Source organism: Oncorhynchus mykiss, chromosome 11 (assembly GCF_057628025.1).
Source record: "Oncorhynchus mykiss isolate SJ-2025 chromosome 11, ASM5762802v1, whole genome shotgun sequence".
NCBI lineage: Eukaryota > Metazoa > Chordata > Actinopteri > Salmoniformes > Salmonidae > Oncorhynchus > Oncorhynchus mykiss.
This window is the reverse complement of record NC_143032.1, coordinates 60,439,406-60,462,891: the sequence shown is the minus strand read 5'-3', so window position 1 is coordinate 60,462,891 and position 23,486 is coordinate 60,439,406. Positions and strand designations below refer to the sequence as shown.

General features: G+C 41.4%; 1 protein-coding gene across 4 annotated transcripts in view; it reads right to left on the bottom strand.

Moving 5' to 3' along the window:
* Positions 1-23,486, bottom strand: part of mlxip (MLX interacting protein) — a 41,447-nt gene that overhangs the window by 4,029 nt on the left and 13,932 nt on the right. The window contains exons 2-15 of one of the 4 annotated variants that reach the window (XM_036935894.2): positions 16,438-16,544; positions 16,036-16,121; positions 15,227-15,316; positions 14,881-14,922; positions 14,064-14,304; positions 13,820-13,909; positions 6,003-6,097; positions 5,244-5,847; positions 4,740-4,846; positions 4,557-4,629; positions 4,149-4,273; positions 3,863-3,970; positions 3,138-3,265; positions 2,049-2,172 (exon numbers count right to left, since the gene is read on the bottom strand). In XM_036935894.2, the coding sequence (XP_036791789.1) occupies positions 2,049-2,172; positions 3,138-3,265; positions 3,863-3,970; positions 4,149-4,273; positions 4,557-4,629; positions 4,740-4,846; positions 5,244-5,847; positions 6,003-6,097; positions 13,820-13,909; positions 14,064-14,304; positions 14,881-14,922; positions 15,227-15,316; positions 16,036-16,121; positions 16,438-16,544 (2,020 nt within the window). The remainder of the gene's footprint in view (positions 1-2,048; positions 2,173-3,137; positions 3,266-3,862; positions 3,971-4,148; positions 4,274-4,556; positions 4,630-4,739; positions 4,847-5,243; positions 5,848-6,002; positions 6,098-13,819; positions 13,910-14,063; positions 14,305-14,880; positions 14,923-15,226; positions 15,317-16,035; positions 16,122-16,437; positions 16,545-23,486) is intronic. The other 3 variants (XM_036935896.2, XM_036935895.2, XM_036935898.2) reach the window with 3 other exon arrangements.

Genomic DNA, 23,486 nt, shown 5'->3' with positions numbered 1-23,486 from the left:
GTCACTCATCATTATTCACAATTCATTCAGGATAATCCATAATAATGGTAGCAATCACAAGTGTTCAGAAACTAGGGCCTTCCGAGTGGCGCAGCGGTCTAGGGCACTGCATTGACTCCAAAATGACATCTTATTTACAATTGGTTTCTATTGGGCGAAAATAATCTGAAACACAACCAAAACAAAGTACAAATGCATCCAAAAAGTTTATCAAGCTTGATGTAGTCATTGTGTGGTAGGATAATGGGATCAAATACTACACTTTTGACTATGTTAATACATACAGAGCATTCGGAAAGTATTCAGACCCCTTGACTTTCTCCACATTTGGTTAATGTTACAGCCTTAAATCTCTAAAAACGTATTAAATAGTTTTTGACCCTCAATCTAAACACAATACACTATAATTACAAAGCAAAAACAGGTCTAGACATTTTTGCAAATGTATATTTAAAAACAAATGAAATATAATATTTACATAAGTATTCAGACCCTTTACTCAGCACTTTGTTGAATCACCTTTGGCAGCAATTACAGCCTCGAGTCCTCTTGGGTATGACGCTACAAGCTTGGCACACCTGTATTTGGGGAGTTTCTCCCATTCTTCTCAAGCTCTGTCAGGTTGGATGGGGAGCGTCGCTGCACAGCTATTTCCAGGTCTCTCCAGAGATGTTCGATCGGGTTCAAGTCCGGGCTCTGGCTGGGCCACTCAAGGACATTGAGACTTGTCCCATAGCCACTCCTGCATTGTCTTGGCTGTGTGCTTAGTGCCGTTGTCCTGCTGGAAGATAAACCTTCGCCCCAGTCGGAGGTCCTGAGCGCTCTGGATCAGGTTATCATCAAGGATCTCTCTGTACTTTGCTCAGTTCATCTTTCCCTCAATCCTGACTAGCCTCCCAGTCCCTGCTGCTGAAAATCATCCCCACAGCATGATGCTGCCACCACCATGCATCACCGTAGGGATGGCACTCGGTGTCCTCTAGGCGCGACACTTGGCATTCAAGCCAGTGTTCAATCTTTGTTTCATCAGATCAGAGAATCTTGTTTCTCATGGTCTGAGTCTTTAAGTGCATTTTGGCAAACTCCAAGCGGGCTGTCATGTGCCTTTTACTGAGGAGTGGCTTCCGTCTGGACACTCTACCATAAAGGCCTGATTAGTGGATGGCTACAGAGATGGTTGTCCTTCTGGAAGGTTCTCCCATCTCCACAGAGGATCTCTAGAGCTCTGTCAGCATGATCATCGGGTTCTTGGTCACCTCCCTGACCAAGGCCCTTCTCCCCTGATTGTTCAGCTCTAGGAAGAGTCTTTGTGGTTCCAAACTTCTTCCATTCAAGAATGGAGTCCACTGTGTTCTTGGGGATCTTCAATGCTGCAGAAAGTTTTCAGTACCCTTCCCCAGTTCTGTGCCTCGACACAATCCTGTCTTAGAGCTCTACGGACAATTCCTTAAACTTCATGGCTTTATTTTTGCTCTGACATGCACTGTCAACTGTGGGACCTTATATAGACAGGTGTGTGCCTTTCCGAATCATGTCCAATCAATTGAATTTACCATAGGTGGACTCCAATCAAGTTGTAGAAACAGGATGCACCGGAGCTAAATTTCAAGTCTCATAGCAAAGGGTCTGAATAATTATGTAAATAATGTATTTGTCTTTTATTTTAATAGATTTGCAAAAATGTCTAAAAACCTGTTTTAGCTTTGTCATTATGGGGTATTGTGTGTAGATTGGATGAGGATTTGTATTTATTTAAACAATTTTAGAATAAGTCTGTAACGTAACAAATGTGGAAAAAGTAAAGGGGTCTGAATACTTTTCGAAGGCACTGTACGCTACACTCATAACCTTTCACAAGTCTGAAAGCTGACGTTAGGGTGCTTTCCAACAGTCAAACGGTGGCTCTTCTTTGCTGATATAAAGCATCTTATCTAGCCATCTGATCTAAATAAAATGAACAAGCATAATATTAAAAGTAGCCTGATTGAATCTTATATTATTATGACAAAAGTTAATGTTCAATGTCAAGGATAAGGGTAAAAGGATACAATCCAAAACTTCCAGTTCTGAAGTGTGCGGCTCTTCACATACTCATCAAACTTCTCCCGCATGTGGTCGAAGCGGTGGCGTGTGATAGGCACTCCAGTAGCAGGCAGCTGCTCCTGACACACACTGTGGCACAGCAATAATGTACAGATCAGATTACTATGTAATGTATACTGACACATGGTATCATCACATATGGTAGGGTGTACACCCACTCTGCACAGATGCACTTTGATGAAATTTTACTTCCTTATGTTATAAAATACATTTTACAGAGACAAAAAGTATTATTCATGTTCTGAATAATTCAGTGGGGTCTTTAGCATATCATTAACAGTATATCCAAAAAGTCTGATTTTGCAACCTAATACATCCAAAAACAAACCATGACCTCTTGACAAAGCTGTGCAGGTTTCTCTGAACAACGTGAGGATTTTACATTTTGTGGCCGTTCTTCAACGTTGTTTCCACAGGTCGAAAAAAAAGCTAAATTAGCATTGACACGATCCAAAGACTTTGAAAATAAATTTAAAAAACTTGGTTTACGTTCAGTGCTCCGTTGACATTTCACAAAGACACGCTTGTTTTGTGAGAAATCTTCGAGAAATAACAGGAATTTAGAATAAATATGAAAAGCTTATACTAAAATATGAAAATACGACGTCAAAATCAATATCCATTTTTCCTCTATATTGTTTTATGTCCTGCAGATTCGAGAAGAAAGATGAGCTCAATGGGAAAGTAGCTTGCCAGGTAACCAGTAGGTTTAATTCATGCATGCGATGCAATTTTCTCCATTTTTTACCACTATTTTTCTCTGGCCTCCATTAATGTATTCACCCTAATTCTGGCCACCCTGCAAGGGTACACATTCCAATAACTTTTGAATGGATTACAATAAGAGACATGGGGCTTGGACCATTGGTTTTCTTAGAGGACTACATATACAATTAACATATTTTTCCCATTGGTCAAAAGATGCGTTTTTGATTGGACACCCTACATGTGACTGTGTACCAATAATGAAAATGTTTCATGAACTCATCTCCTCAGAGGAGAGTAATAACAGATAACAGTGAGGCAGTACGTACTTTATGGAGGCATTGATCTCCTCAATCTCCTCCCGTAGCCTCTTGGTCTCTTCCTGCATTTGCTGCCTCTCCTGCTGCAGCTTCGCAATGTAGTCAACGGTCTTCTGCAGCGTGCCAGCATTACTGATCTGGTATTAAACACAACAAGAATGGGTGGCGATATTGGGAAGGTCATGTAGAAATAGAAATAGAAATATAAATAAATATATATATATATAAATATATATAAATATATATATATATATATATATATATAGAAATATATATATATATATATATCTAAATATATATAAATAAATATATATAAATATATATATATATATATATATAGAAATATATATATATATATATATCTAAATATATATAAATAAATATATATATAAATATATCTAAATATAAATATATATAAATATATATATATATATATATATATATATATATATATATATAAATCTAGATATATATAAATATATATATATATATATAGATATATAAAGATATATATATATAAATAAATAAATATATATTGTTGGAACATTCAACAGTGTGATGGTATCCATCTTTCTTTCATGACTTTACTATTTGTACCCGGCACCTGAAAATAACAGGATGTGCATATACAATGCTTCTGAACTGAACTTTAAATAAAAGCCATCTTAAGCTAGATTTGGAAGATATGAGTATGATGACTCAGAAGACAGATGACAGAGAGATAATTGCTTTACATTGGACTGGGACTTGAGAGTGGGAACCAGGCTGCTCAGTGTTTTGAAGCCAATGTTGATGTTAAAGCGCCTCTTCTGTTCAGCAGTGATGTGGGTCACCCTACGGCTCTGGAACAGATAGGGAGGAGAGACAAGTATCATCACAATGATCAGTGTCCACAACGCTTCTACAGCAGGCACCCTCAGCACCGGACCTGCTTGAATAAGCTGAAATTATACAAAGAGACAGAGACAGAGACAGAGACAGACAGACAGAGAAGCAGGCAGGCATGTGGGATGATGATACCTGGTTGGACTCGTTCTTAGAGAGGGCTGTGCTGCTGCTGCTGCTGCTGCTGAGGGGAGACTTAGGACTGGAGACCTGCTCTGACCCACACGGTGACCCCTGACCTGAGGCACGCTCCTCATGCCCTGGGAGAGACAGATGATCCAGAGTTGCCAAAAACCATTAAAGACTGCTACACCAGTGAGCACCAACTCACAAAGACAAATCAATAATGTTATGGAAAGCAGAAGTGCTCTAAACATTCCAAAACAATGTGTATGAATGTGTTACCATGCCACATCCTGTATGTATATGTAAAGTTATTAGATCGATAACTTAGGTTAGACAGGAGGAACGTACCCTCTGACACTTGACTGAGGTTAGTGTACATACAACAGAAAAAGTAAGGGCTTGGCGTATGTCACTCACCAGTACAGTCCTCTTTATTGATAATGAGCTGGGGCGACTTCGGAGTCTGTGGAAGGATATGAAATCCAGGAGCCTGAGAGAGAGGGATGGGAAGAAATAAAACAAATTAAATGAAAACAAACTAACATAAAACTGGATTCAGTGTAAAGTAAGACAGGCCCTTCAGAGCAGACACGGTCTTACCCTTGATAGGCTTGAGGAGGCGATGACCACGCCAGTTGAGGGAACCACGTCTGCTTTCAGGGGAGTTGGAGTAACAATCACTGCACTGGTATGCCCTGGGAAGGGGGCTGAGACAGCAAAATATTTGACATTACAACCATCACAGAATAAATGCTGATTTTCTCTCATTTATTTCATCTCTAATATTGAGCTTGGATGTCATCGATGATCTTTGCTAGGATCATTTGGGCTCAATTGCTTGAAAATATTGACTAGGTTTCATTCAGTTTTTCATTACAATAGTGACTGACTATAAAAATGACAAACAGTATTGCCACCTTGTGGTGTGATCACAATATGAGATCGCTCTCTAGTGAAGCAGTAATCCCCCACTTCATTAAATGGTAATGTTTTGGGAGTAGCACCTGCTAGGCATGCATTAAACCAATATTACATTCAATATTATAATCAATACAACATTCTCATCCATCAATAATGAAATAGTTTGGGATGTGATTAACTCACTTGTTAGGATGAGGTGAGATGAGGGGATGGGGTTGGCAGGAACTATCCTTTGCACATGGCATGTCTTTTTGCTGGAGCAAGAAGGCTGGATGGGTCTGGGCAGGGCGAAAGTCTGGGCGTGTTGGAGGGGTATGGCAGGTGAGGGTGCCAGGGGCTGGAGGGGGGGTGGTGGTGGAGCCCGGGTTAAGGAGCTAAGCTCAGAACCCTGACTGAAGGTGGTGGCAGCCTCACTGGGTGTAACAATGGAGGAGGCGGTGTGTGTGATGACAGATGGGGGTGGGGAACCGTCCAGGCTTGTAGCATCGTCCAGGGGTGGGGGGGCTACTGATGTTGCTGTGACAGCACCTTGGCAGGGCTGGGTGTGTGGCAGTGTGGGGGGGGCTGAGGGTTGCATGAGGGAGGAGCCTCCAGCCTGACCACTGGGGGGCACTGGCGCAGTGAATAGAGGCATGTAGTTCTGTACATAGGAGGAACCTTCATCGGTCCCACTGGTTTGATTGGCCATGAGGGAGGAGATAGGCAGGGGGGCTGGGGAGACGAGTCTGTGGTCATGACTGATGGACGGTAGGTCAGCTGAGAGGTGCATGGAAGAGAGAAGCTGGCCCTGTCAAGTCACAAGGACAGGAGAAAAGAAAGCACATTTATAATGTTATCAGTTAGTCAAATTATGTGAAAACATCTAAGAATAAAGGCAGGAGTGTGTTAGGTCTGGGGGTATGTTAGGGCTGAGGTTCACAGTGACTGGGTCTAGGGTTTTACCTGGGATTGAGAGCTGCTGCTGGGTAGAGGAGTGACGGATGAGGCAGTGAGGGAAGCAGGGGGGAAGATGGGCTGACGGAGGCTGTGAAATAAGTCTGGGAGAAGTTTCTAAGTTAGTTAAAATTAGTATAACATCCACTCCACCAACATAAGTGTTAGGATATGCCACCTGCTGTATTACAGTCAACTGCATGGGACTAAGAGGTTAGGCAGACTTCATACAATGATTTGGAGCACAACTCAGTACATGAATGATTTTTGTGTTTTTTCGTCACAAAATCGGTGACCTAAGGCGCTTGCAACGCAGATTTTCTCTGCTCAAATTTTGAGAGGGAACGTATTTTTCCTTCCGTCACGGTGCGGGCACTGTTGTGTAGATAGGGAGGCTGTATTTTACCAGCAAACTTGCTTGGTTGAAACATTTATTTTGGTCCTCTTTCTCTTCTGGCACAATGTTGTTTCACAAAAGAATGTACTCTACATTATAAATGTAAACTAATGTAAAAAAAATAAGCAACAGTATCTAACCAATTGGCGAAAATGTGCATTTTCCCACCTGTGGTGTTTTTCCACCAAACAGACTTATTGCAGATAAAAATCAGTGTGTGATGAAAATGATATTTTTTGCTTACGTTTTCATGTATCGAATAAAACTAAAAAGGTTCAATGTGTTTCCATCACATTTCAACTCTACTGTTAAATTGCAAATGTTCCTACTCTGGTCTTGGCACGTGTGCTCTAGCCAACAGCTCACAGATACAGTGCAGGTAGGCTAGTCTACATGATGAGATTATTATGGATAAGAGTCAGAATATTTGTATTTGTCAAACGCCAGTCAAGCATCGATCATCATGTCACCAGAATAAGACCTTCTGTATTTATTAGAAAAGAGCATCAAGTTCATCACTGTGCACTTTCACCACCCTGTGAAGTTCATTATAACTTCTTTCATCTGTAGCCTAATAAACTGCTTGGTTTGAGTCATAGGACCACAAACCATATCATTGCGTGACTCCAAGTTTATTTCAATATGATGGTTATTATATCAATATTTACGCTTAAGCCACCTAAGGCCGATGTCCGCGCCACCGAGGAAATGTAATTAGCATAATACAAAAATCCCTGTAAAAATCAGTCAGTTTAAGCTAGAGATATGTTATTTTTTATTTTTTTTACATGGGATGTGACTCATTCCAACGCATCCGCCTATGTCGCACTTCCGCATCAGCAGTGAAAGGTGACAGAGCTAGAGCTGTGAGACATCCCGAAGATCCGTCTTCTCACAAAATCGGCTATAGTGATCGAACGGTTTGGCCTATAAACTATGAACCCCCTGTGGAAAGATGAGAAGCTCACGAACACGATCGTATTCTCCGTTTTTCTCTACAACCTCCACAAGAGTCTTGGGACTCGTCTGAAGTAGGTACAGCTGATTTGTCAACTTCTGTCTGTAGCATCCAAACAGTATGGGTTAAACACTGTGCAAAGATGGGACTCTCACAAACATGTACATGCCAGTTGTCTCGCTCTAGGATGCCCACAGGCCTCGAAAGACTCGTCTGAAGGTCCCGCGGTAACAGGTTAATAAAAAAATTTAAAAATGGAAGTACACATATATGTACACACATACATATTGTCAATCAGTGTTGCTTCCTAAGTGGACAGTTTGATTTCACAGAAGTGTGATTGACTTGGAGTTACATTGTGTTGTTTACAGTGCCTTGCGAAAGTATTCGGCCCCCTTGAACTTTGCGACCTTTTGCCACATTTCAGGCTTCAAACAAAGATATAAAACTGTATTTTTTTTGTGAAGAATCAACAACAAGTGGGACACAATCATGAAGTGGAACGACATTTATTGGATATTTCAAACTTTTTTAACAAATCAAAAACTGAAAAATTGGGCGTGCAAAATTATTCAGCCCCCTTAAGTTAATACTTTGTAGCGCCACCTTTTGCTGTGATTACAGCTGTAAGTCACTTGGGGTATGTCTCTATCAGTTTTGCACATCGAGAGACTGACATTTTTTCCCATTCCTCCTTGCAAAACAGCTCGAGCTCAGTGAGGTTGGATGGAGAGCATTTGTGAACAGCAGTTTTCAGTTCTTTCCACAGATTCTCGATTGGATTCAGGTCTGGACTTTGACTTGGCCATTCTAACACCTGGATATGTTTATTTTTGAACCATTCCATTGTAGATTTTGCTTTATGTTTTGGATCATTGTCTTGTTGGAAGACAAATCTCCGTCCCAGTCTCAGGTCTTTTGCAGACTCCATCAGGTTCTCTTCCAGAATGGTCCTGTATTTGGCTCCATCTATCTTCCCATCAATTTTAACCATCTTCCCTGTCCCTGCTGAAGAAAAGCAGGCCCAAACCATGATGCTGCCACCACCATGTTTGACAGTGGGGATGGTGTGTTCAGCTGTGTTGCTTTTACGCCAAACATAACATTTTGCATTGTTGCCAAAAAGGTCAATTTTGGTTTCATCTGACCAGAGCACCTTCTTCCACATGTTTGGTGTGTCTCCCAGGTGGCTTGTGGCAAACTTTAAACGACACTTTTTATGGATATCTTTAAGAAATGGCTTTCTTCTTGCCACTCTTCCATAAAGGCCAGATTTGTGCAATATTCGACTGATTGTTATCCTATGGACAGAGTCTCCCACCTCAGCTGTAGATCTCTGCAGTTCATCCAGAGTGATCATGGGCCTCTTGGCTGCATCTCTGATCAGTCTTCTCCTTGTATGAGCTGAAAGTTTAGAGGGACGGCCAGGTCTTGGTAGATTTGCAGTGGTCTGATACTCCTTCCATTTCAATATTATCGCTTGCACAGTGCTCCTTGGGATGTTTAAAGCTTGGGAAATCTTTTTGTATCCAAATCCGGCTTTAAACTTCTTCACAACAGTATCTCGGACCTGCCTGGTGTGTTCCTTGTTCTTCATGATGCTCTCTGCGCTTTTAACGGACCTCTGAGACTATCACAGTGCAGGTGCATTTATACGGAGACTTGATTACACACAGGTGGATTGTATTTATCATCATTAGTCATTTAGGTCAACATTGGATCATTCGGAGATCCTCACTGAACTTGTGGAGAGAGTTTGCTGCACTGAAAGTAAAGGGGCTGAATAATTTTGCACGCCCAATTTTTCAGTTTTTGATTTGTTAAAAAAAGTTTGAAATATCCAATAAATGTCGTTCCACTTCATGATTGTGTCCCACTTGTTGTTGATTCTTCACAAAAAATACAGTTTTATATCTTTATGTTTGAAGCCTGAAATGTGGCAAAAGGTCGCAAAGTTCAAGGGGGCCGAATACTTTCGCAAGGCACTGTAAGTGTTCCCTTTACTTTTTTTGAGCAGTGTGTATATATAGCCTTATATATATATATATATATATATATAAACACACATTGCTCAAAAAATAAAGGGAACACTTAAACAACACAATGTAACTCCAAGTCAATCACACTTCTGTGAAATCAAACTGTCCACAAATTTTACATGCTGTTGTGCAAATGGAATAGACAACAGGTGGAAATTATAGGCAATTAGCAAGACATCCCCAATAAAGGAGTGGTTCTGCAGGTGGTGACCACAGACCACTTCTCAGTTCCTATGCTTCCTGGCTGATGTTTTGGTCACTTTTGAATGCTGGCGGTGCTTTCACTCTAGTGGTATCATGAGAGTCTAACACCCACACAAGTGGCTCAGGTAGTGCAGCTCATCCAGGATGGCACATCAACGGGAGCTGTGGCAAGAAGGTTTGCTGTGCCTGTCAGCGTAGTGTCCAGAGCATGGAGGCGCTACCAGGAGACAGGCCAGTACATCAGGAGACGTGGAGGAGGCCGTAGGAGGGCAACAACCCAGCAGCAGGACCGCTACCTCCGCCTTTGTGCAAGGAGGAGCAGGAGGAGCACTGCCAAAGCCCTGGAAAATGACCTCCAGCAGGCCACAAATGTGCATGTGTTTGCTCAAACCGTCAGAAACAGACTCCATGAGGGTGGTATGAGGGCCCGACGTCCACAGGTGGGGGTTGTGCTTACAGCCCAACACCATGCAGGACGTTTGGCATTTGCCAGATAACACCAAGATGGGGAAATTTGCCACTGGTGCCCTGTGCTCTTCACAGATGAAAGCAGGTTCACACTGAGCACGTGACAGACGTGACAGAGTCTGGAGGCGCTGTGGAGAACGTTCTGCTGCCTGTAACATCCTCCAGCATGACCGGTTTGGCGGTGGGTCAGTCATGGTGTGGGGTGGCATTTCTTTGGGGGGCCGCACAGCCCTCCATGTGCTCGCCAGTGGTAGCCTGACTGCCATGAGGTACCGAGATGAGATCCTCAGACCCCTTGTGAGACCATATGCTGGTGCGGTTGGCCCTGGGTTCCTCCTAATGCAAGACAATGCTAGACTTCATGTGGCTGGAGTGTGTCAGCAGTTCCTGCAAGAGGAAGGCATTGATGCTATGGACTGGCCCACCTGCTCCCCAGACCTGAATCCAATTGAGCACATCTGGGACATCATGTCTCGCTCCATCCACCAACGCCACGTTGCACCACAGACTGTCCAGGAGTTGGCGGATGCTTTAGTCCAGGTCTGGGAGGAGATCCCTCAGGAGACCATCCGCCACCTCATCAGGAGCATGCCCAGGCGTTGTAGGGAGGTCATACAGGCACGTGGAGGCCACACACACTACTGAGCCTCATTTGACTTGTTTTAAGGACATTACATCAAAGTTGGATCAGCCTGTAGTGTAGTTTTCCACTTTAATTTTGAGTTTCACTCCAAATTCAGACCTCCATGGGTTGATACATTTGATTTCCATTGATAATTTTTGTGTGATTTTGTTGTCAGCACATTCAACTATGTAAAGAAAAAAGTATTTTTTGAGCAATATATATGGCTTGGTTGGGTTGTGTTTCGGAGGACGTATGGCTTTCGACCTTCGTCTCTCCCGAGCTCGTACGGGAGTTGTAGCGATGAGACAAGATAGTAACTACTAACAATTGGATACCACGAAATCGGGGAGAAAAGGGAGTAAAATAAAAATAAAAAAAACATTATAATAATAATTTGTGGATTCAGCTATTTCAGCCACAGACGATGCTGACAAGTGTATAAAATTGAGCACACAGCCATGAAATCTCTATAGACAAACCTTTGGCAGCAGAATGGCCTTACTGAAGAGCCCAGTGACTTTCAATGTTGCACCGTCATAGGATGCAATCTTTCCAACAAGTCAGTTCGTCAAATTTCTGCCCAGCTAGAGCTGCCCTAGTCAACTGCAAGTGCTATTATTGTGAAGTGGAAACGTCCTGGCGCAACAACGGCTCAGCTGCTGGTCACACAAGCTCACAGAACGGGATCGCCGAGTGCTGAAGCGCATACAAATTGTCTGTCCTAGGTTGTAACACACTACCGAGTTCTAACCTGTCTCTGAAAGCAACATCAGCACAATAACCATTTGTCAGGGAGCTTCATGAAATGGGTTTTCAAGGCCAAACCGCCGCAAACAAGCCTAAGATCACCATGCACAATGCCAAGCGTCAGCTGGAGTGGTGTAAAGCTTGCCGCCATTAGACTCTGGAGCAATGGAAACGCGTTCTCTGGAGAGATGAATCACACTTCACCATCTGGCAGTCCAACAGATGAGTGTTGGTTTGGCGGATGCCAGGAGAAGTCTAACTGCCAGAATGCGTACTGCCAACTGTAAAGTTTGGTGGTGGAGGAATAATGGTCTGGGGATGTTTTTCATGATGATTTGGGCTAGGCCCCTTAGTTCCAGTGAAGGAAAATATTAACGTTACAGCATAAAATTACATTATAGACGACTCTGTGCTTCCAACTTTGTGGCAACAGTTTGGGGAAGGCCCTTTCCTGTTTCAGCATGACAATGCCCCCGCACATAAAGCGAGGTCCATATAGAAATGGTTTGTCAAGATCGGTGTTGAAGAACTTGACTGGCCTGCACAAAGCCCTGACCTCAACCCCACCGAAGACCGTCGGGATGAATTGGAACAGACCTAAATCGCCCAACATCAGTGCCCGACCTCACTAATGCTCTTGTGGCTGTATGGAAGCAAGTCCCCACAGAAATGTTCCAACACCTAGTGGAAAGCCTTCCTAGAAGAGTGGAGGCTGTTATCACAAAAGGGGGACCAACTCCATATTAATGCCCATGATTTTGTAATGAGATGTTTGACGAGCAGGTATCCACATACTTTTGGTCATGTAGTGTATATAAGGAGACTGTTTAGTGCTAAGGGGCCAAAAAAACACTTACGAACAAACTTCCTTTATATTAATTTGTTGTTCCATGTAGTGAATCTGTTATTCAATGTGTTTGTATGGGCTAATAACAGTTCTTAATCAAATAATTGTTTAATATTTTTTGGGGATACTTTAAGGGGTCTTAAAATTCTAAATCAAATAGATAAATTATCCTTGGTATGTATGGCCTTCTTAAAACAATTCCATATAGCTTAGCAGAAGGCCCAGTACATCACTGGGACCAAGCTTCCTGCCATCCAGGACCTCTACACCAGGCGGTGTCAGAGGAAGGCCCTAAGAATTTTCAAAGACTCCAGCCACCCTATTCATAGTGTTCTCTCTGCTACCGCATGGCAAGCTGTACCGGAGCGCCAAGTCTAGGACCATGAGGCTTCTTAAGAGCTTCTACCCCCAAGCCACAAGACTCCTGAACATCTAATCAAATGGCTACCCAGACTATTTGCATTGCCCCCTCTCCTCTTTTACACTGCTGCTACTCTCTGTTCTTATCATCTATGCATAGTCACTTTAATAACTCTACCCACATGTACATATTACCTCAACTAACCGGTGCCCCCGCACATTGAGACTGTACCGGTACCCCCTGTGTATAGTCTCGCTATTGTTTTTTTACTGCTGTTCTTTAATTACTTGTTACTTTTATTTCTTATTCTTACAAATGTTTTATTTAAAAAATGTAACTGCAATGTTGGTTAGGGGCTCATAAGTAAGCATTTCACGCTAAGGTCTACAGACATTTTATTCGGAGCATGTAACTAATACAATTTGATTTGATTTACTCGCATAAAAACAGTGGATGGAAACGTGGATAGTGTTGCTATAAATCCTGGAATACAAAAGTGGTGAAAGCATAACCGCAGTTCCTTGATCTGACCTATATGCTATGCATCAAAGTAAATTATTTTGAATTTATAAACATATATAATCCCAGCAACTGTTCAAACAATATAACAAACAACATTGTAGCCTAATTAGATATTATTTAATTATAAATCGGATTATTTGACATGGGGGAGATGTTGGAAGCTTAAAGGCTAGCTTGCTTGCTTGCTTTTTTTAGCAAGCAAGCTGCTAGCGGAGTAGCCTACAGGCAACTGGCAGGCACAAAACGAGGTAATGTAAAACAACACTGAACTCATTACATGTAGCTATTAATCAAATATGCAGGTGTTTCTCTTAGAAATGAGCTAACACTGGTGATGATGTTCTATTTCATTTCTAGTCAATCTACCACATCATATGAATCATGACCTTTTGGGTCAGGTGATAGGAGCAGAATTGCAAATTAACCAGTCAAACTATTCAGGGGTCTAGGTACACGTGGATGGGCGAGGGTATCATTTTACCAAAAGGTGCACGTTGCTCCCCCCAAAAAATATGACTCCACCCAAGCGAACACACAGTAAATCTGTGATCTGTGGATCGGCCTTAACATGGTGCTCCAAGGTCCTGTTAAAGTTTGTGCACTGTGCAAGTGACATTATTTTGGAGTTTGTCACTGTGGTAGAGTGCATTGTCATTACCTTGCAATGGCTCAAAGGAGTCCATAAAGTCCAGGTTGGGCTGTAGGGGGATGAGTCCAGGCTGGATCATGTCTGCATTCCCTGCATGAGCTATGGGGAACAGGTGGACACGGATGGGGTGTGAAAAAAAGTTGTTGAAAAGCAAATAGATTTTTCCAATAGATCTGGTTGAAGGCTTGGGTGGATCTAAGTGAATAGAAACAGGCTTGGTGTATGGAATAGGATGTTGGTGGCGGGCCCTCACCTATCTCCCTCGGATTGGGCCAGGCCATGGGCTGGTGGGAGGCCAGCGTGGAGAAGAGTGTGTCAGAAAACTCTGACATCAGCACGTCCATGTCAAAAAGTGGGTCCATCTCCATGGGGACAGGCGACTCACGGCTTTTCCGAGCAACTCGGCGCACAGCCATTTCCTCATCCTGACAAAGGGACACACGGAATGTGTCTGGAAAGATCTCCCCAAACAGCAAAAACTGCTCCTCTGGCCCCTTAGGGTGTTCAAAATGCAACAAGCCAGCCAGTCAGTTACACAAAAAACATGCAGTGCACATACTGCACAAACCATATCAAATCATAGAACTAATCTATTTAACAGTTATGAAACATGCAGACCACATACTCAAATTGATTAAAATCAGCCTCTTCAATAAAACACATGCCTCATAACAATCCAAATACAGACCAAGCAATTCACAATTGAAGTAGGGGGGGGTGTAATTTGTAACATGTAAATGTAATAGGAATGTTGATCTGTGTTTGTGTTATTAATTTGATTTGGTTGTTTGACAAAATTTCTGTTTTCACATTTCTTAATAAGGACTCTTGGAAGACTAGCCCTTGGTGAGCTAAGAGATCCTAATAGCATAAATCAAATCAACATAGCATACAGCTTTCCTACCCACATGTAGACAATGTATGTAAATGGCCTATTCTTTACTTTATTCTTATTCTTTGTCATTTTCACAGATGTCAGATGTAGTGATTATTTGGGTGTTACCCTTATTTTTTCACTAGCACTACTTTATTACCTAATTTGAACTGAGGAAGCACACAAGAATGCATACCTTGAGAAGGCTTGAGAGATCGTCATCCTTGTGCTTCTGTAACTGTGACAAATTGGAAAATCAATGTTATGTGGCAGATTCATATAGACATAAAATGATAACATGGAGTAGAGCATAGTAAATGTAGTACATTCATCAACTAGTTGCCTCACCATCCAGTTAAAGCAACTGACAAGAACCTAATATAGGTCTAATGCTGCTTAGTCTTGAACATTAGACAACTTTGTTTAATTGGTACAACTTTGTTTAATTGATATATATATATATACACACACATACACACACACACACACACACACACATTTCTTTTAAAGGCACAATCTGTCAACAAAATCCATTACCCTACCCTTTTCTTGAAATATGTCCTCCACTTGTGATACTCTCGAATTACAATTTCAATTCTTCTTTTCCAATATTTCCCCTCTGTGGCTATTGCCTATAGAAGACAAAGGGAGAGGGAGAAAATAGTGTGGGGATTGGTTTAAGTGGTAAACAGTAAGGAGAGAGACATGGAGTGGAACAGAGGAGAGAAAAAGAGGGACATGCAAAGGAGCTAAACGATACATACGGGATAAAAACGTTGTCCCAGAGAAGAGTTGGGTTAAAAGGTGGGGCAGTGGTATGGAGCAGTGGTATGGGGCAGTGGTATGGGGCAGTGGTATGGGGCAGTGGTATGGAGCAGTGGTATGGAGCAGTGGTATGGAGCAGTGGTATGGAGCAGTGGTATGGAGCAGTGGTATGGAGCAGTGGTATGGAGCAGTGGTATGGGGCAGTGGTATGGGGCAGTGGTATGGGGCAGTGGTATGGGGCAGTGGTATGGGGCAGTGGTATGGGGCAGTGGTATGGGGCAGTGGTATGGGGCAGTGGTATGGTAGTGCTGCATATTATTTTCTGTGCATATTATTTTCTGTGAATTTGTTATTGCCGGGGCGGCAGGTAGCCTAGTGGTTAGAGCGTTGGGCCAGTAACCGAAAGGTTGCTAGATTGATTCCCCGAACTGACAATGTAAAAATCTGTCAGTCTGCCCCTGAACAAGGCAGTTAACCCACTGTTCCTAGGCAGTCATTGTAAATAATAATTTGCTCTCAACTGACTTGCCTAGTTAAAAAAAGGTTAAATTAAAAAAATATCCCCCAATCCACTGCCCTTTCTTACCTCTGCCGGACGATGGTCCTCTATGTCCATGGTCCCATCCAGAGGAGTGACAAAATGGCAGACAGGGTTGTCTCGCTTCTCCACATCTGTAGAGTAGAACACATGCAAGAGCTACCAGTTGAGCAAAAAGAACACACCACCTATACTAACATAGTAGTGAATAAGAAAACTTTTTTTTAAAGAAAACATTAAATATGATTCATACACTGTAGACTATACTTCTCAATCATAAGGGGATTCAAGTGCCATTCAGTGGCTCTGCAGACCCAACCCTGGAGCAATCGTTTAATCAAATATTTATTTCAGCCAAGTTCAACCTGGCGTTCATACTATGTTACAACAGTGAGGTTGCTGTATTTAGTGAGAGACAATAGAATATGAAGCCGTGCGTGGAGCTCTTACATTGCATGTACCAGGCCCTCCAGATAGCGTTGTTGAGACGAATCTTGTCTCTCCACAGCAGCTTTAGGCCTTTGAAGTTCTTCCATTTTGGTGACACTAACTTGCCACTGAAAAAGGCAGAAGATAACACAAGCCTCTTAATGACTTACTCAAGCGGGAGAGGTGCAGATTGGCAAAATGAAGAGGTGATTTTAACAGTTAGGTAACCTCAAACTGATCAGATTCCTGGGGTCGGCAGGTAACCTAGCAGTTAAGAGCATTGGGCCAGTAACCAAAAGGTGGCTGGTTCGAATCCCTGAGCCAGCAAGGTGGAAAAATGTGTCCTTGACCAAGGCAGTTAACCAGCAACAACAACTGCTCCCCGGGCACTGATGACGTGGATGCCGATTAAGGCTGCCCCCCCCCTGCATGCAGAGCAGTTGGGTTAAATGTGGGAGACACATTTTGGTTGAAAGCATTCATTCAGCTGTGCAACTGACTAGGTATCCCCCTTCCTTTATCCCTTTTCCTAGAACAACTGACTAGGTATCCCCCTTCCTTTATCCCTTTTCCTAGAACAACTGACTAGGTACCCCCTTCCGTTATCCCTTTTCCTAGAACAACTGACTAGGTACCCCCTTCCTTTATCCCTTTTCCTAGAACAACTGTCTATGTATCCCCCTTCGTTTATCCCTTTTCCTAGAACAACTGACTAGGTATCCCCCTTCCTTTATCCCTTTTCCTAGAACAACTGACTAGGTACCCCCTTCCTTTATCCCTTTTCCTAGAACAACTGACTAGGTATCCCCCTTCCTTTATCCCTTTTCCTAGAACAACTGACTAGGTATCCCCCTTCCTTTATCCCTTTTCCTAGAACAACTGACTAGGTATCCCCCTTCCTTTATCCCTTTTCCTAGAACAACTGACTAGGTATCCCCCTTCCTTTATCCCTTTTCCTAGAACAACTGACTAGGTATCCCCCTTCCTTTATCCCTTTTCCTAGAACAACTGACTAGGTATCCCCCTTCCTTTATCCCTTTTCCTAGAACAACTGACTAGGTATCCCCCTTCCTTTATCCCTTTTCCTAGAACAACTGACTAGGTATCCCCCTTCCTTTATCCCTTTTCCTAGAACAACTGACTAGGTATCCCCCTTCCTTTATCCCTTTTCCTAGAACAACTGACTAGGTATCCCCCTTCCTGTATCCCTTTTCCTAGAACAACTGACTAGGTATCCCCCTTCCTTTATCCCTTTTCCTAGAACAACTGACTAGGTATCCCCCTTCCTTTATCCCTTTTCCTAGAACAACTGACTAGGTATCCCCCTTCCTTTATCCCTTTTCCTAGAACAACTGACTAGGTATCCCCCTTCCTTTATCCCTTTTCCTAGAACAACTGACTAGGTACCCCCTTCCTTTATCCCTTTTCCTAGAACAACTGACTAGGTATCCCCCTTCCTTTATCCCTTTTCCTAGAACAACTGACTAGGTATCCCCCTTCCTTTATCCCTTTTCCTAGAACAACTGACTAGGTATCCCCCTTCCTTTATCCCTTTTCCTAGAACAACTGACTAGGTATCCCCCTTCCTTTATCCCTTTTCCTAGAACAACTGACTAGGTATCCCCCTTCCTTTATCCCTTTTCCTAGAACAACTGACTAGGTACCCCCTTCCTTTATCCCTTTTCCTAGAACAACTGACTAGGTATCCCCCTTCCTTTATCCCTTTTCCTAGAACAATTGTGGAAGTCACCCATGGTTTCAGACAGCTCAACACTATCCTAGGTGAAGGCTACAGGGATGCCTTAACAGTAGACACAACTCTGAAAAGGGTAACATAACCAGACCTAGGTTCAAACACTATTTAGCATATTTCAATTACTTTCAAAATACTTGTTTTGGATATTATTATTTTTGATAACACATATTTTAGGAAATACACTTGGTAAGTATTGGCATGTATTTGAAAATCCTAAAATACAGTGCATTTTTATATACAAATAAATACTCCCATGCCTTTGAAACCAGGTCTGTTTGTTATTTCATAAAACATATTTAGAAATAAGTATTTTAATAGGAAATTATTTGAAAATACTTCCAATAAAAGTAGTTTATGATTTGGTCCACATGATTTGAAAATACAAAAAAATACATAAAGTAGGCCTATTTAAAGAACAAATAATCAAATACACATGTATTTCAAACCAGGTCTGAACATAACACCTCCATCCATAAAGGGACTAAAGCGTTGTTCACACTGGCAGTTTGAATTTTTTTTGCATATCTGATTCTCATCTTTTTCCTGGAATCTGAACAGCCAAAATATCCATGAAAATATCCATGAAATTGGATACTTCAAGACACATTTCAAACCAGTTTCAAATGGACTTGAAATCAGATACAAAAATCAGATTCATGGCCATGTGACTTGTGTCTGAACAGCTGAATCTGATTTATTTGACCTCGTGTTTTTTTTTTCTGTTATTTGGCATATCTTATTGCTTGCTTGTTATTCTGTTGACAGTTTGGCAAGAACATGTGGCAGCTAACTAGCAATTGTTAATTGTTCACAATGAATTTAGTGAATGTGTGCTAGCAAACTAAACAGCTAGGTAGCCATCTATGGTTATCCAAAAATAACATTTTGAAAGTTGGATCATCTTATCTTTTGACACTTTAAAAGTGTTTTTACACTACGATTTCAAACATTCAAAGCAACTGGGAAACTTCCATGGCAGGAATTGTTGTCACCTTAGCTTGCTACACAACAACAACTTCTGAGTGAGAGGAAGCACGAGCACCACCCCCAATCAGCCGCCACGCACACACACCCACCACTAGCGTAGCCATGTCAGCAAATGTCTACAGTCAACACACAAATCCGATTTGGTCACTGGCTGTTTGGACAAACAAAACTGATTTGAGCATTAAGGCCTGCAGTGTGAACAAGGCTTAAGTAGGCCACCGTTGACAGTGACAATAGTGAGAGGCAGAGAGCTTAGGTGAGGCAATGACAAGGCAGTGGAGGTATTAGCATGTCCGATATATCATGAAGAACTTGTATCTCAAAAGGATCTAACAGTATTTTCACATTAGGCCTATATGATCTGTTGTCTTTGACTGTAATGAAGGGAATCTGCGGCATAGAATGACATGATACTTAAACTTAATAAATCATAGCATTTGCCAAGAGTGACTACATAACCTAATTGAGGGATCAAATAGATCCTTTGGGTGTTTGCAAACATTACCGCACGAGGGGATGCGTGCGAATTGGTGGCAGAACAAGGGTGAGGTCTTATAGAATGCCAGCAAAAAAAATCCCCTATTTACATGCTGCATATGGGTGCATTTCACACTACTTCTGGATTATAATTGGATGTTAATGCTCGTATGAATGTCCTGCTTAATATAATGATTGTGTCATCATTACAAATCAACTGCATTATATTTTCTTTTTTTAAACACTTAAACTTCAACCATAAAATGGTTCTTTGGCTAGCTTTTGCTACAGCCTATATCAATGAGCGTTAGCATTCTAGCTAACAACTGCTGCATACAAAATAGTTATTTTTGCAAAGACCAAACATAATCTAAGCGGCTGTTCAAGTAAGAATTTAAAAAAATATTCTAAGTGTATGAGAACCCAAACAAGTTTTTTTGTTTACAAGTAATAGAAACTTAAACTCTAGGCTGTGTTGAATAGGCGCAGATGGTGATGGTTTTCTTACTCCCACCAAGAGTCGCACTCATCCATGTGTCGTGTACTGCAAAAGGGTCTATACTGTTCCCCTTCAAGCAACCACAACATTATTATGGACGTGTCCACAAAACTTTTAGAAGATGATAGCACACAGCCTAGTAATATAATATGTTCATTGTAAGTAATGGGCAGTTCATAGGGCTGAGGCAAACCAAGGAAGACAAACAATCAACAGGACAAGAAAAACAAGAAAGAGGACATTCAATTTGAAGGACATGTTGTCAATGGCCAGTGTTTAGCTAGCATAACCTATATCAAATGACCCAATGAGCATAGACTCAATGAACTACAGGGCCTTCAGAATGTATTCACACCCCTTGTCATTTTCCACATTTTATTGTGTTACCTCCCAAATTTAAAATAGATTAAAATAGAGATTTGTCATCACTGGCCTACAAACAATACCCCATAATGTTAAAGTGGAATTATGTTTTTACAAATTAATAAAACAATTAAAAGCTGAAATGTCTTGAGTCAATAAGTATTCAACCCCTTTGTTATGGCAAGTCTAAATAAGTTCAGGAGTAAAAATGTGCATAGTAAGTTGCATGGACTCAGTCTGTGTGCAATAATAGTGTTTAACATCTGTCTGTAACCTTACACATACAGATAGTTGTAAAGTCCCTCATTCAAGCAGTGAATTTCAAACACAGATTTAACCACATAGACCAGGGAGGTTTTCCAATACCTCGCAAAGGGCAACTATTGGTAGATTTTATAAAAAAGCAGACATTGAATATCCCTTTGAGCATGGTGAAGTTATTAATTACACTTTGGATGTTGTATCAACACACCCAGTCACTACAAAGATACAGGCGTCCTCCTAAGTTTCCGAAGAGGAAGGAAACCGCTCAAGGACTTCACCATGAGGCCAATGGTGACTTTAATACAGTTAGAGTGAAAGGAGAAAACCGAGGATGGATCAACAAACATTGTAGTTACTCCATAATACTCCTAACTGACAGAGTGAAAAGAATGAAGCCTGTATAGAATACAAATATTCCAAAACATGTATCCTGTTTGCAACAGGGCACTAAAGTAATACTGCAAAAAATTTGGCAAAGTAATTCACTTTTTTTGTCCTGAATACAAAGTGTTATGCTGGGGGCACATCCAATACAACATTGAGTACCACTCTCTATATTTTCAAGCATAGTGGTGAATGCATCATGTTATGGGTATGCTTGTAATCGTTAAGGATTTAAGGACTGAAGGGTTTTTCCAGGCAGAAAAAAACCTGGAATGGAGCTTAACACAGGCAAAATCCTAGAGGAAAACCTGGTTTAGCCTGCTTTCCACCAGGGAGGTGGGAGATTAATTCACCTTTCAGCATGACAACCTAAAACACAAGGCCTAATCTACACTGGAGTTCCTTTGTGGCTGCATTACAGTTTTGATTTATATCTACTTGAAAATATATGGCAAGACCTGAAAATGGTTGTCTACCAATGATCAACAATCAATTTGACAGAGCTTGAAGAGTTTTGAAAATAATAATAGGGAAATTATGCACAATCCAGGTGTGGAAAGCTCTTAGAGACTCTCCGGTGTAATCGCTACCAAATGGTGCTTCTACAAAATATTGACCCAGGGGTATGAATACTTAAGTAAATGAGATATATGTGTGTATTTATTTTTTTTTAAAACATGGATTTTTTTCACTTTGTCATTGTGGGTTGTTGTGTGTAGGCGGGTGAGAAGAAAAAAATATTTAATCCATTTTGAATTCAGGCTGTATCACAACTAAATGTGTAATAAATCAAGGGGTATGAATACTTTATGAAGGTCCTGTATATATTTTGCATAGAAATAAAAACTTTTTTTCTGCCCCCTGACTAGTGAACTGAAACTATCAGTGGGTTGAGGACATGTCTTTCCACTGAAGCCAAGATGATGGAGCGGGTGATTCTCACGTAATTGTCATTTTAAAAGGAGCTCTTTAGATTTTTGGAGAATAAATTGACTAGCACATTGTCATTTGGAGCAAAAATAGTATGTTGTAACATTATAAATGTTGATTTCAAAGAGTTTAGTCAATGTTTATGTATTTTATAGCATTTTTCACAACTGATTGAACTTTGACATTACCACAACACTAAATATCAAAAAAAGAAAAACTGATGATCATCCATGTTTAAAAAATATATATTGGTATACCACAGAGCAAATCTAAGTTTGATAGTCAGAAGTTCACATACACCTTAGTCAATTACATTTAAACTCAGTTTTTCACAATTCCTGACATTTAATCCTAGTAAAAAGTCCCTGTCTTTAGGTCAGTTAGGATCACCACTTTATTTTAAGAATGTGAAATGTCAGAATAATAGTAGAGAGAATGGTTTATTTCAGCTTTTATTTCTATCATCACATTCCCAGTGGGTCAGAAGTTTAGACACTCAATTAGTATTTGGTAGCATTGCCTTTAAATTGCTTAACTTGGGTCAAACGTTTCGGGTAGCCTTCCACAAGCTTCCCACAATAAGTTGGGTGAATTTTGGCCAAATTCTTCCTGACAGAGCTGGTGTAACTGAGTCAGGTTTGTAGGCCTCCTAGCTTGAACACACTTTTTCAGTTCTGCTCACAAATTTATGGGATTGAGGTCAGGGCTTTGTGATGGCCACTCCAATACCTTGACTTTGTTGTCCTTAAGCCATTTTGCCACAACTTTGGAAGTATGCTTGGGGTAATTGTCCATTTGGAACACCCATTTGCGACCAAGCAAATGAGATGTTGCTTCAATATATCCACATCATTTTCCGTACTCATGATGCCATCTATTTTGTGAAGTGCACCAGTCCCTCATGCAGCAAAACACCCCCACAACATGATGCTGCCACCCCTGTGCTTCATGGTTGGGATGGTGTTCTTTGACTTGCAAGCCTCCCCCTTTTTCCTCCAAGCATAACGATGGTCATTATGGACAAAGGACATTTGTAAAATCTTGTCCCATTGTGCAGTTGCAAACCGTAGTCTGCCGTTTTTATAATGGCGGTTTTGGAGCAGTGTCTTCTTCCGAGCGGCCTTTCAGGTTATGTCGATATAGGACTCATTTTACTGTGGATATAGATACTTTTGTACCCGTTTCCTCCAGCATCTTCACAGGGTCCTTTGCTGTTGTTTTGGGATTGATTTGCACTTTTCGCACCAAAGTACGTTCATCTCTAGGAGACAGAACGCATCTCCTTCCTGAGCAGTATGACGGTTGCGTGGTACCATGGTGTTTATACTTGCTTACTATTGTTTGTACAGATGAAAGTGGTACCTTCAGTCATTTGGAAATTGCTCCCAAGGATTAACCAGACTTGTGTAG